Source organism: Mustela nivalis (genome assembly GCF_964662115.1).
Source record: "Mustela nivalis genome assembly, chromosome: 14".
Classification (NCBI taxonomy): Eukaryota; Metazoa; Chordata; class Mammalia; order Carnivora; family Mustelidae; genus Mustela; species Mustela nivalis.
Window position 1 is genome coordinate 12,848,996 of NC_139033.1, and position 13,961 is coordinate 12,862,956.

The 13,961-nt window shown below is 53.9% G+C and overlaps 1 protein-coding gene and 1 long non-coding RNA gene across 2 annotated transcripts in view; one reads left to right on the plus strand and one right to left on the minus strand.

Annotated features, from left to right (window-relative positions):
• Window positions 1–3,228: 3,228 nt before the first annotated feature.
• HPD (4-hydroxyphenylpyruvate dioxygenase) lies at window positions 3,229–13,662 on the minus strand. The gene is made up of 14 exons (XM_082698515.1): window positions 13,528–13,662; window positions 13,387–13,413; window positions 12,688–12,750; window positions 12,219–12,323; window positions 11,608–11,650; window positions 11,333–11,415; window positions 10,324–10,413; window positions 8,701–8,804; window positions 7,974–8,051; window positions 7,275–7,437; window positions 7,096–7,167; window positions 5,604–5,726; window positions 3,674–3,790; window positions 3,229–3,576 (listed from the first exon to the last, which is right to left on the minus strand). The coding sequence occupies exons 1-14, from the start codon at window positions 13,528–13,530 to the stop codon at window positions 3,466–3,468; spliced, it is 1,182 nt and encodes a 393-aa protein (XP_082554641.1). The 5' UTR covers window positions 13,531–13,662; the 3' UTR covers window positions 3,229–3,465.
• LOC309847782 overlaps window positions 3,418–13,961 on the plus strand; it is a 42,519-nt gene continuing 31,975 nt past the window's right edge. Inside the window, exons 1-2 of the long non-coding RNA XR_014302602.1 lie at window positions 3,418–3,598; window positions 7,244–7,433. This is a non-coding gene — a long non-coding RNA (uncharacterized lncRNA). The remainder of the gene's footprint in view (window positions 3,599–7,243; window positions 7,434–13,961) is intronic.

The following is a 13,961-nucleotide window of genomic DNA, read 5'->3' on the forward strand; positions in this document are numbered from 1 at the left end:
CTAGGTGTGGTGTGCGGTCCACTCAGACCGGTGGTTCTTTTTTTCTTTTTTTTTCTTTTAGACTGGTGGTTCTTAAACTCTGAGCCTGTTAGGTGGATTCTGTGAACTAGGCCTAGTTAGACCCTTTTAAGGTTTTTTTGCTTTTAAGTTTTGCTTCTACAACTTTTCTTGAAATCTTGGGTATCTAACACTGCTAAAGGTTTGTAATTAGGAAACAAGCTCAACTATCCAATGGGAAAGGGAGTATCTCAAAGATGGTCACTACTCCTTTTGAGACAGCCCTCTGGTTTGCATTTGAGGGGGAAGGGACTGATAAAATAGAAGACGAGAAGCATTAAGTGAATCTAGTGTTTGTGGTGTTTGAGGCTCTGGCCTCTGTGCCCCGTGGATCTCAACTCTTCCTGATCCTGTGGTGGGGTAGCCACAGGGGTCCCTGGAGACTTTGTTAGATGTCCACCTAACCCCTGAGAAGGACAGATGCCAAACCCCAGCCATAAGCAGTTTGACTAAAAAAAAAAAAAAGTGCCTGACCTCCCTTCTCACTAGGGACATGTAAATTCTACCACAAAATAGCCAACGTTGGCTAGTATGGGGCTGGAGGCACTTGGACATCATTAGTGTAAGCTCAAATGGCCACAACCTCCAAGAAGAAAAAGTAGATATTAACAATCGGTTTAAAAATGCACAAAAACTTTCAGCACAGGTGTTCTGCTGCTTGGAGTCGAGCCCAACAGTCACACGCAGGCAACAGAATGTACACGGATGTTCTTTGCAGCCTCACTTGTGAAGGCAGGGGAGATGCCCTTGTTGGTGGGCTGCTTTCCAGAATCGTACCTCCAGACAGGGGAACACCACCGAAGGTGGATTTGTGGTGGACAGAAAAAGCTGAGACTGACCAGGAAAGAGAGCAGTTGCTGGCCATTCTGTCCATTCAGCCAAGGTGACTGCGCACCTATGAGGTGTCATACGGTTCTCTAGGCACTGTGGACACAGGGTTGGAGAAAACACACACCCCCCAGCTTTATGTGATTGTGTTCTTGTGAGTCAGGCAAACATGAAGAACACATGCTATAGTGAGAAAAACAGCTACGAGAAAGGCCTTATCAGTTGAGAGGGGGTGAGATTTTAAATACAGTGGTCAGGGCAGTCTGCTTAGCACACATGTGAACAAAACTCAAAGGAGATCAGGGAGGCAGCACTGTGGACACCACAAAAGAGAGTAATGAAGGCAGAAGGAATCGTGAGTGCAAAGGTCCTGAGGCTAAAGATGGCTGGTGTGTTTGAGGACCAGCCTAGAGGAGGTCCATGCGGCTGCAGCTAAATGAGGGGCGGGGGCCCAGGAGTAAAGGAAATGAGGTCGGAGAGGTGCTGAGTTGGGGGCAGGGGGAGGCAGACGCTGTGGGGGGCCTGGCAGGGCAGTGAGGACGACCCAGGGCAACTAGCCAAAGGCAAAGAAAAGAAACATCCAAATTTGAGTTTCCTTCATCTTCTCTCTTGAACCTGCTCCTCCTGCCCTAATTTCCACCTTGGTCAATGGCACTTCTATCCGTCCCCTCCACCCACCACGGCTGTGGCTGGTTACCTAAACCCCAGAAACCCCGAACTTCTCCTTTTCCCTCCACTACCAAGTCAGACGGTTCTCCTTCTCCCTTATTCAAATCTATCCACTGCCCCCTCTGCCCTCTCAGTCCCATAGGACAAGTCCTTTCTTCTCTGGTCCTGCTGTGGGCGCCAAAAAGGAAACCCCAATTTGAGCCATCTGCGTGTAGACCAGGATGGGAAGGGGAGGAGGAAGTGCCAGGCAGACTCAGGCAAGACCCCTCACCCAGGGCCCTCTCCCAAAATAACAAAAGCAAACACATACCAGTGACATCATGCCAAGAGCCACTGTTTTAAACATCTGCTATTAAAGGTACTGCAGTGCTAGGAGGTGGGTGTTGTTACCATCCTCATTTAACAGACAAGGAAAAGGGAGGCCCTGAGAAGCTGAGTAGCTTGCCCAAGTTCACACAGCTAGCAAGCAGCTGACCTTGGGCATGAACCCAGGCAATCCTGCTCCCTAGTCTGTGCTCAGCTAATGAGGGTCCGCTATGCCCATGTCCCGTCTAAGGAGGCACCCACCACTTGGCACGAGGTGATTGTTACTGCATAGGAAGACAAGCCCAGAACTGCCTGGTTATTCCAAGAAGAACCAGAATCCTAGAATTTGTATGTGAAATATCCAACTTTCTGAAATGATGACTCACATTTGTTTAAAACTATACAGACTAAATAAAATACATCTGTGAGCCAGATTTGGCCCATGAGCCACCAGTTTGCAACCTCCTGAGATACAGAATTTCTCTGCTTTGCATAAGCCATGGGACAATGGAGGGAGAATATTTTTAACCAGGGTTGCCATTGTTCCTCTGACTTCTCACTGCTGTTCTTTTTATTTCTGAAGTTCATGATCCTAGAAGCCCTGATTTCTACAATCTGGGGTGGGGGGGGGAACCCCCTATTTTACCAACTTAGAATTTTTCCTTATGCTCAGATGATCCGCCTGCCGAAGCAGAAGATACCCCATTTGCCCCCAATTCCTTTTCTGGTTTTTAAAACCCGAAGGCAGAAGCTGAGGGGCTCAGAGCTCCCCACCCCCACCTGCTCTACTTCTCAGACCAGGAACTGTGTCCTTAGGTTCCTGGGCAGGGATGTGCCCCGAAGTCCCCTGGCTAACACCTTCCTCTCTCTGGTGCCCAGAAGTTGTGGCGCAGGGCAGCAAACCTGGGGAGAGCTCGTCTTTAAATATCATCAAGTCATCAGACGGGATGCTGTCAAGCACGGTTTCACCTCAAGGCCTGCTACCCTTCCCGGGTATGCTCCTTCCCCAGGTTTTTCCGGGGCTGCGTCCCAAATGTCGTCTCTCCAGAGGGGCTCTCTCAACCGAAATTTGCACTCCTCCCAGTTTTACCATTACACAATCTCATCATCGCCGCTTTATCATCATAACCCTCTGTGAAATAATAGTCTTCCCCTCTAGCGTGTCAGCCCTCTGCACCCCTTGTTTCCAGAATTCTCCCTGACCCGCGCGGTCCCACTTGGCAAAACGCAGTCCACTCCCTCCCGGCTTCGGCCTCGGTAGGGCTCCGAAGCCGGAAAGCTACGCCTCCCGCAATGCTGCGGCCCTGAGCTCCCCCTGCAGGCCAAAGGGCGTCACTGCTCCAGCCCGGCTCAAACAACCAAGACCGCTCACTGGACCCGGGTTGGCTTTATTCCGGAGGGCGGGAGCAGGGAGAGGCCCACCCTAGGGGGCGTGGTCAACACCTGGGGCGTAGTGGGTTGGTGGGCGGGATCTAAAGGGAGGGGCCAGTAAGGCCGGCTTGCAGTTCAGGGTCTGTGCGGCGGGCGTGTTCCAGGACTGAGGGCGTGGCCCACCGTACGTCGCGGGTGGGCGGGGCCTCGGCGGGTCGGCGGGGCGGGTGGGGCCTACATGCCCCGTAGGGAGCTGTTGGTCTCCAGGTTGGTGAGGTTTCCCCGTAGGTCCTGCTCCTCCTCGAAAGCCTTGAACAGTGCGTTGAAGTTGCCGGCTCCAAAACCCTGGAGCGGGAGAGAGAAGAAGGTGAGCTGCGGGCCTAGAGAAAGCCAACCGTACTACCCTTCCTGGCGTCGGGGGCTTGTCGGGGCTAGCTGGTACCTGGTGATTGTGGCGCTGGATGACTTCCAGGAAGAGCGTGGGCCGATCCTGCATGGGCTTGGTGAAGATCTGCAGGAGGTAGCCTTTCTCATCGTAGTCTACCAGGATTTTCAGCTCCTAGGTAGGAGGCAGGAGGCTGAGTTAGAGGGGCGGCTGGCCCACACCCCAACCGGGCAAGGTGGAGTCTTTTTAGAAAGTCCAAGAAAAGTCCTGCACCGGAGAGCCAAGAAAAGACCCCATTCTCCCGCAATTCCAGACACCTCCAAATAGATCCCTAAATTTTCCTGTTACCATCTGCCTCCCACAGACCATGTGTAAGCCCCCATGGCTGTCCTGGACCACCCCAGTGGCCTCTGCACAGGTCCCCCTGCCTCCATCTTGCCTCCTTACAATCCAGCCTCTCCGTAGACACCCCAAGGGATCTTTTTAAAAAAAATCAGATCATGTCGTTCCCCTGTTTAAAATCCTCCAGTGGAAATCAAAACCCTCCTGTGTTACTGGCGGAATGTAAAATGGTTGCAACCCCCTGCAGAAAGCTGGCGAGTCCTCAAAAGGTTAAACATAGGGTTACGTATAACCTGGCAGGTCCACTCCTAGGTATACTCCCGAGAGAATTAAAAACACGGGTCCACACAAAAACTTGTATATGAATGATTACAGCAGCGTTACTCAAAATAATAGCCCCAAAATGGAAACAACCCAATGTCCATCAACTGATGAGTAGGTAAGAAAAATGGGATAGACCCACACAATGGACAATGGTAATTCAGCCACAAAGAGGAAGGAAGCATGGACACCTGCTACAACGGACACCTGAGCCTTGCAAACATGCTCAGTGAGAGAAGCCCGACATAAAAGATCTCGTAGTGCATGAGTCCATTTATATGACACATTCAGAATAGGCAAATCTTTAGAGACAGAAGACAGATGAATGTTTGCCTAGGGCTGCGGGGAGCCAGGCGGGGGGTGGGGAGGGCATGGAGGGGCTGGGAGGTGATGAGGGGTGTGAAGTTTCTTTTTGGGGTGATGGAGATGTTCTAAAATTGATTTTGATGATAGCTGCACAACATAGTGAGTAGCTAAAAACCACTGAATTGTGCTCTTTATTTTTTTAACTTTTTAAAAGGATTCTATTATTTGAGAGGGAGAGTGAGAATGAGAAGGCGTGGGGGGCGGGGCAGAGGGAGATGGGGAAGCAGACTCCCTGCTGAGCAGGGGGCCCCACTGAGCAGCTGAGCTGGGAGCCTGGCATGGGGCTTGATCCCAACCTGGGACCCGAGGATCATAACCAGAACCAAAGGCAGACGCTCAACTGACTGAGCCACCCGGTGCCCCAAATTTAAAAGAGTGCCTTATATGTGACCAAAACAAAACAAAACAAAATCTTCCAGTGGTGTCTGGGCACAGAAGAACAAAATCCCAACTTCTAAAGAGCCTGTAAGAGGAATCAGCCCCTGCCTACCTCAGTGACCTAGGCCAGTCCCCAGACACTTCCTTTCATCCCTTCTTGCCTTCGTTCTGCTCCTCGGACACTTGCAACTTGCTCCTGACTCACCTGTGCTTGCTTCTCCCTCCACCAGCACTGTCCCTCCCCTAGCCCTTCACACAGTCATCTCCCCCTTATTGTTTAGAGTTCACTGAAAAGTCACCTCCTCAGAGAGGCCCTCCCAGATCACCTTTGGTAAAGTAACCCTAGCTCACTCTCTGTCGTAACCTGTTTTAATTTTCTGTGCAGAACCATCTCTCTCTTCGATGGTGTTTGTGTTGTTATTTATTTGCCTGTCCTCTGTCTCCCCACCAGCCTTCAAGTCCCATGATCACGGGGACCTGGTCTGGTTTTCCTTCTGTGTCCCAGTGCCTAATGCAGGGTAGAGGCTTAGACAGTATTTGTGAGGTGAGGTGGAATTCAAGGGTCCTACACTAGCCTCACCTCCAAGACATCAATGTTCTCCTTCACTTGGATCTTGGCGGTCTTGAGCTTCTCCCTCAGTTGTTTGTAGTATGATGATGGAACACCCAAGAATTCCATGCCTCTCGCTTTCAAGTGGCGAATCTGTCTCAAGGAAGCATCAGGGTCAGTCCCCTCTCTCCATGCACGACACCCTCAGCCAGGAGCAGGCAGAGTCCCTATCCTAGTTCCCCTTGCCGGCCAAGATGCATCCCCGTGACCTCATGCCTTTCCACACTGGAGCCCTGTGGGCCCGGGGGAGAAGAACAGTAATCACTAACGTTTATGGAATTCTCCTTATGTGCCTGTCTCGAGCACTTTCCGTGTATTCCCTCATTATGTCCATGCTGTCATTTTTTGAGGCACCTGGACAAATTATTATCCCCATTTCACAGCTGGCAAAACTGAGGCAGTGAGAGATTAAATACCTGCTCTCAACATAATAGAGGGGTTTTGTTTAAAAACACAAGTCAAAGCACGTCCCTCCTCTGCTTACCCCACGGTGTCTTGTCTCAGAGTCACATTCAAAGCCCTCAGCTGTCCACACTCCCACCTGCTGACCTCATCTGCCCCCTCCTTGTTGCTCGTTCTGTTCCAGCCACATTTTGATCTCCTTCAGCCTTCCTCTGCCTGGCCTGTCGCTTCTGCTTCGAGCACTTTCCCCAGATGTCCGCATGCTGCCCTCCTTCCAACTCTGTGTCCCCGGATGTCTCCTCAGCGTGGCCTTTCCTGACCGTCCTCTGTAAATGTGCAGTGTCCTTCACCCTCCCTCTCCCATCGTCCTGCTTGGTTTCTCCCAGAGCACTCACACCATCTAACACATATACTTTCCCTGTTGGGTTTTCTGCCATCATTAGAGCAGAGACTGTCGTCTTGTCGGCTCATGCATCCCAAGTACCTAAAAGGGTGCTCAGCACATAGTAGGTGCCCCATACCCAGCCTGGGTGAGTGAATGGAGTTGCCAAGGTCATGCAGTGACTTCTCCGTTAGACCAGGATAGAATGGGACAGTCAGGCTCGTGTTCACTCTGATATACGGCTGCCTTAGGAATAGGCTGATTCCACAGACTCAGCACATTTAACGTGGCTCAGAGGACCTCATCAATCTTGTAGCCTAATATCCTCATTTTCAAGGTGAGTCAACTGAAGCCCAGAGAGGGGGCTGAATCCCCCAGGGACACACAGCAAGTCACTTGCAGAACTAAGACTAGAATCCAGGTTTCCTCTTACTCTGGCATCTGCTACTTGTAAAGCCAGCAGTGTTTCTGACAGCAGAGAAAGGGAACTCTCTGGGGTGAGAGAGAATGTGCCTGCTCTTGAGTCACAGGAACTAGTAAGAGAGCCCGGTCGGCCATATGGGCTGGCAAAGGGGCCCAGGATTGCCACTACCCGCCCCCCACTCTCCCCTCCATTTTGCAGAGATTGGCTCTGGAGCTAGATGAAAGGTGAATTAGGACCAGGAATGAGCTTCTCACTGCTGTGATGATGTCTTGGGTCTTGAGAGCGATGTGCTGGACCCCAGCGCCCCCATTGTAGTCCACATATTCCTGTGGGCGGGAAACCAGGCAAATACGGTCATTGGCTCCTGTCACCCAAGCTCTTCCCTGCTTTCTTCTTCCGCAGCCAGGGCCCCAGGGTCTAGGAAAGGCCCCACCTGGATCTGGGACTTCTTCTTCCCTGGGGCCGGCTCATTAATGGGCATCTTGATGGACTCCTCGTAATTGGCCACCACGATGGAGCGCAGAGAGCTGTATTCTGTGTGCACCTGCGTGTCATCCACGGACCAGAACCGGTGAAACTGCAGATTCTTCAGGTACCTGCGGGGTGGCCGTAAGGACACGTGGGCTCTGCGTGCCCAGCAGGGACTGGGTCCTTGCCCCAACTTCCGCCTTCCAGAATTTGTCTCCTGAGCAGGCTCCAAAAAGGAGCCACTGCTCACCTCACACACATGGTACACCAGGACCTTGATTCTGACCATTTTCCTTCAGGGGAACATGAAGTGTCCCGTGACAAGACCTGTGTGGTCTGGCACGGGTCCGACCAAGAGAAGTGCTTTGAGAAGGGAACCTGTTTCTGTTTTGCATGAGGCTGCTGTTGGGGTAGCGACAGACTTCCTCCAGATCTCCCTGGACTGTGATGCCCTGTGTGCCAAGCTTCCCCAAGAGTCCTCCGAGGGACGACTTGTGGCTCCTTTTGAGCCTTCAAGCCTCTGGTCCTCTGGGAACAGATGGCTTAGGGACATCAGGCGAAGCTCCCTCTCCCTTGCGCTCCATTTCCCACTCACGTGTCCTGAGCAGAGAACTGGGGAGTGGGCCTGTCTCCTTTGCAGTGAGGGGTTGGGCCAGGGACTCACCACTCAGAGGCAGACACCATCTCCTGGTCAGGCTGGTTTCCCACAATGTGGTCAATAATCTCGAGACTGCAGGTGGGCCTGGGGGGAGGGATGGGGGTGGGGAGGAAGCCATTAGGAGGTGAGGACAGGGTTAGTTCCTACACCTCCCCTTCCCCACAGTGACAGCTCACTGTGACATAGCGCCTACGGGGGCACCTTGCAGGTGTCGTGACTGGTGTGCTATTACTGGCCCCATTGGACAGATGGGGAACTGAGGCAGAGAGGAATAAAGTAACTACAGAGGTTAAATAGCTAGGAAATGACCGAGCCCTAGGGTGCCTGGTGGCTCAGTTGGTTAAGCGGCTGCCTTCAGCTCAGGCCGTGATCTCAGGGTCCTGGGGTCACCTGCGCATCAGGCTCCCTGCTCCTCAGGGAGTCTGCTTCTCCCTCTCCCCCTGCCCCCTGCTTGTGCGCACGCTCTCTTTCAAATAAATAAATAAAATCTTTTTTAAAAAATGGCAGAGTGGGGTTTCGAGCCCAAGTAGTTGGTTCCAGAGCCTAGGTGCTTAGCCTCTGTGCTGCCTCTTTAGGCTACCCTTGGGAACCCTCAGGCGTTCCCCAGCAGCCTCTCAGGGCAGCTCAGAGATGCTCAGTCTGCATGGAGGGTAAGGCATGGCTTATCCGCCCCTCCCTCACCCCCTGCCTCAGGACTTTCTGCTCCCACCACCCCAGCCCGAGGGGCACTCACAGCTTGGAAAGTAGGGGGTCCACGGATACTGGGGCCTCGAATCCAGGCAAGAACCGGCCAGTATAGTTCATCTTTTCCACCAGGGTGTGCGTGGTGTCCCCATACTATGGGTGGAAAACAGCCCGGCTTGGCCCGAGACCCCATCCCTGCCAAGACTGGGCCCCATCTCGTGGTGCCCACACCACTCCAAGCGGGGTCTGACCCTAACTCTCTGTGTGATCTTGGGTAAGTCACTTCTCCTCTCTGAAATGAATTGCAATCTGTCATTTGTTTGGGACTTCTCTTTGGCAGTCCGCCTGCCCCACGGGACCAGAGTCCCTGTGCGGGCAGGGTCACTGTTTTCCTCCTCACGGAGTCCTCAGCACCTAGAATGCCCAGCTCGCTGGAGGTGCTCCATACAAAGGTACTGACTAAGTGAGAGTGATGAGGGCATTGGCTCAGATGACATCACAGGGTTCTGGGGCACCTGGCTGGCTCCGCTGGTAGAGTGTGAGACTCTGGATCTCAGGGTTGTGAGTTCGAGCCCCACACTGGGTGTAGAGATTACTTAAAAAATAAAATCTTAAGGGGCACCTGGGTGGCTCAGTTGGTGAAGCATCTGGCTCCTGATTTCAGTTCAGGTCATGACCTCAGGGTCGTGGGATCGAGCCCCATGTTAGGCTCCATCCTCCTCAAGAGTTTGCTTAAGATCCTCTCTCTGGGGGCGCCTGGGTGGCTCAGTGGGTTAAAGCCTCTGCCTTCCGCTCAGGTCATGATCCCAGGGTCCTGGGATTGAGCCCCACATCGGGCTCTCTGCTCTGCAGGGAGCCCGCTTCCTCCTCTCTCTCTCTCTGCCTGCCTCTCTGCCTACTTGTGGTCTCTGTCTGTCAAATAAATAAATAAAATCTTAAAAAAAAAAAAAAAAAGATCCTCTCTCTGCCTCTCCCTCTGCCCCTCCCCCCTCAATAAATAAATAAAATCTTTAAGATCTTTTTTTTTTTAAAGGGTTTTTTTGATCATCTTGACAATCTTTAAGTTGTATTTAGCCTTGAGGAGGTGGGACCTATGATCATCTCTGTGTGGCAGTAACACAGACATGGGAATCTTTGCTGGGTGTGTGAGATCCCAGGCATTGTTGTTCTAAGTTCTGGACGTGAATGATCTCATCTGAGCCTTGCAGTGACCCTGGATGGGGTTATCGGTGAAGAAGTGGCCTGCCCGGGCCACACAGATGGTCCAGCCACCGTCCTCACTCATTTCAGTGGAGTCCCAGAGAGGAGGAGTGCTTTGCCCAAAGTCCCACTGCTAGAGCTGGGTAGGGCTTTCCCAGACCCCACTTTCCCCCTCTTCAAAGCCCTTGTCCTCAGTTTACATCCTTGGTGTATCGTTACCTCCCGACGCCCTCCCCAACCCCCACCCCCATCCACAGAGGACGAAGGGAAGCACCAAGGGGGGACTGGTGGCTCCCATCAGCCTCTGCAAACTGGCCAAGGCTTACGGGTAGTCAGACTTGAGGGAGAATGTCTGCTTCAAAGCACCAGGGTGGGTTGGCATGAGGGGGCGGGGGCGGGGAGGGGTGTGGGGAATCCTGGCATCTCAGGGGAGCTGACAGCACGAGGGGTAGGGGCACCGAAGCGAACTCACCGTCTGCAACACGGCCAGTTTCACCTTCCCAAACTTATCTTGCTCTATCCAGGGCTCCCGCACAATTTTGGCACCTTGTTCCCGGGCTTTCTGCAGAGAAGATGGAGCAGGGAGGCAGGAAGTGCTGGACCCTCCCAGACCCCTGGCTAGCTGCTCCCCACCTCGGCCTGCCACAGGCTCCTCCAGCGTTCCCAGCCCCAGGCAGGAACCACAGCCAGCATCAGCTGTTGCCCTATGCCTTGTGCCCATTTGGCAGATAGGAAAACTGAGGCCCAGGCCCAGAGTTGGGGCTATGAGAGACAAACCAGGTGGGGTGGGGCTGTGTCCCACCTCTGCTAACCCACTCTGGCCCTCCCCCCTCTCCAGGCCTCAGCTTCCCCATCTGTAAACCAGGCGGTGGGAGGCGGGAGAGGAAGAATCCGAGCTGGGCCTGACTGAGCACCTGCTGTGCGTCAGACCCCCTGCAGGGCCTTCCCAGCATGGCTTCCACATTTATGTGCATGGCTGTGCCTATCACATGCCAGGTGTTGGTGAAGGTATTTACCAAACTCCTTCTCCCTCCTAGCAACATTACAGCAAAGGTACTGTTCCTGCCTCCATTCTGGAGGTGATGAGATCTATAGGCACAGAGAAGTTAAGTCACTTGCGAAAAGTCTAAGAGTAATACGATTCAGACCTGGCAGTCAGCCTCTGGCTTCTATGCTCTGAACCTCTGAGCTGCTTCTTGAATACGGCGTTTGGTTCAGAGTCCTGCTCAAGAAGTGGTAATTACGGGCTTGTGTCCTCCGTGTCCAACTCAGTGACGTAGGCACTGTGCTTGTCCCCATTTTACAGATGTGGAAACAGGCTCAGCGAGAGGGCCTGCAGCTAGCGAGGGCCAGGGTATCCCCGGAACTCGGGCGTGCATCTCACCAGTGTCTGGGCTTGTCGTTCCAACATGACGGGCCCTCCAGCCCGGACCCACGGAGGCCCCTGTGGCAGGCAGAGGGCAGCCCAGGTGCAGGCTCACCTGCACGAGGTAGTCACAGTCTTCCACCTCAAACGCGATGTCCTTTACTCCGTCGCCGTGCTTTACCAGGTGGTCGCCCATCTCTGTGGCAGGTGGGGGAGGTCATGGCGCTGGAGTCACGGCTCCCTCACCTCGACGGTCCGCCTCTGGGCTGCATCGTCTTCTAGGCTGGGAACCCTTGCTGAACCAGACCCCCTTCCTATCCCTGAGCACCCCGCCCCTCATGATAGCGAGTCTTCACTCCCCGGCATGCTGAACCCCCTGGGCCTCCTCACCTTTGTTCCAGGGGTTGAGGGCGGAGGAGAAGACGAACACGATCTAAGGCACAGCGGAGGGAGGACGTGTAGCCGGTGGGTCAGGCACCCCTTTCCCCTCCTCCCCACCCCCCGTGTGAGACACACCCGTGGGGCATTTGGATCAGATCACCCCTCCCAGCAAGGAAGGACTCCTTGACCCTGGCTTTCAGCCCCTTCTCTGCCTCAGTTTCTCCTCTGAGATGAGCTGTTGCTTGGGCCCCCCATGGGAGAAAGCACCAGGGCTCCCAGGGATCGGGGCACTAGTCCGACTTTCAGCTCTGATGTCTGAGGCCTCTGTCAACTTCTCCCAAACATCTGTGAGGCCAACATCGGGTCAGGGCGAGAAGGAGACGAAACTAAGATCCCTGTGGTCTGTTATACAAAGTTGCCAAAGGAGGGGCCGGTGGGAGCTCTCAGCTCCTGTTCCCTTAGCCTCGCCAGACATCCTGGGAGAGAACCAGGTGGGCCTGGGGAGAGGGCCTCCAGGTCTACTTCACCCAGAGGCACCAGAGCCCTTAGGAGGCTCAGAGACCGGCGCGGGCAGAGAGGCTGGCCTGCTGGGTGAGTGGGGTCCTGCGGTGGGGACTCACCTTGCCTTGCTTGATGACATGGCTGACTACCTCCCGGGAACCCGTCTCCAGGCCCTTGTAGGCTAGTGGTTCAAAGCCCATCTTGTTGCAGTAGAATGACGCAGCCTGAATCACAGAGTTGCAAAGGGGTTCCTGAGGGCCAGGCTGGGGGACCCCCCCCCACCCCGCTCGCAAAACCTCCAGTCCCCATCAGCCTGCTGGCCCTGTTGGCCCAGGGGCAGAATACATCCTGGGATGAAAGGCGGTTCCCTGGCCCTTTCCAGTATCAGATAAGTTTCTTGGTGGGGTCCAAGGCCCTGATTGTGTAATTAGGATCTAAAGAGTCTCTGTGTATCTGGGATGGTCCCAACATTGGCCCTGACCCTCCCCACACAGGGACCAATCACAGGCCCAGCTGGGGACCCGCCCTTGTCCAGCAGGTCCTCTGCACCCGTCCTCTGCCTGCTCTAATACCTGCCCCAGCTTTTACCTGCTTGGCATTGCCAACCCAGAAGGTCACCGAGTGGAAATGGAGGAATCGGCCTCTCTCAGGCTGCAGGAGGGGGAAAGGGGGAGAGGCTCGGTCTCTGGAAGTGGGTCTAGAAAAGTGTGGATGGACAGGTGTCCCCTAACCACTTTCCTTGTCCCAGCCTTAATTCCAAAACTGAGAAGCCAAACACCCTGCGGCCTTGCCAAGCCCCTAAAAAGGGTTCTCATGGAGAAACCGAGCTCCTGGGTGTTGGAGATCGGAAAGCCCCCTCCGGGAGGCCTGCCCAGATTTCACAGAGGGGGAGTTGCTGTGTGCTACAGCAACACGGATTTAAGTTAGACCTTTGAAAGAACTTCTAGGGCCACCTGGCTGGCTCAGTCAGTAGAGCATGCGACTCTTGATCTTGGGGTTGTGAGTTTTGAGTCCCACATTGTGGGTAGAGATTACACATTAAAAAAAAAAAAAAAAACAATCTAGAAAGAACTCCCAGACAGGATTGAGAGATTAGCACGAATTTAAGAAGAGGTAATTTTTTCTTCGGAGAGCCGGGTTGGGTCCAGCTCAGTCTTGGGGGGATGGGAAGGCGAGAGATTAGGGCGAGCATCTTGGGGTATCACGTACCCACTGAGGTTCCTTTTCTCCTCTTTACTGACATCCCAGTTTCCCAGGGCCCGGACCCCACCCTTCCCTACTGCTTACCTTCTTCCCTTTGTCGCTGTAAGTTGTCTAAAGAGAAAGAAAAGGACAGTGAGACTTGGAAGCTCAGACATAAGGCGCTTCTGGAAGTCTCACTGTAGATCATCACGGGGGAGGCTGCTGTGCCCCAGGGCAGGCCCTTACCATGGTTGATCTAGGTGACGCTTCCTGCTCCGAGATTGGGACAAGAGGCCAGTGGAGCGCTGGACAGAGTATTTAAGACCGAGGAGACCCCGCCCCTGGCTTCCTGGCCTTCCTAGGGATGGGCTGGATCTGCACCAACCCTGGAAACTCCCAGGCTTGGGAGCCTCTGATCTGGCTGCGGCCTCAGTGGACAGGGTGATGTCGTCAGGCCCAGAGAAGGGGAGTGACTCCTCAGGGCCACTGGCCAGTGGGACAGAGCCAAGGCAGAGAGCCAAGGACGCACTCCAGGACCCCGGGTGGGGACTATGACCTCTGCCCTGCAGAATCCAAAGTTCAGAAGTCAAGGCCAGACGGAGTGCATTGGTGGCTGTTTAGGGAGAATTTGAGGAGGAATTAGGGATTGGTATTGAAGCCCTGTTTGCATAGCGAGCATA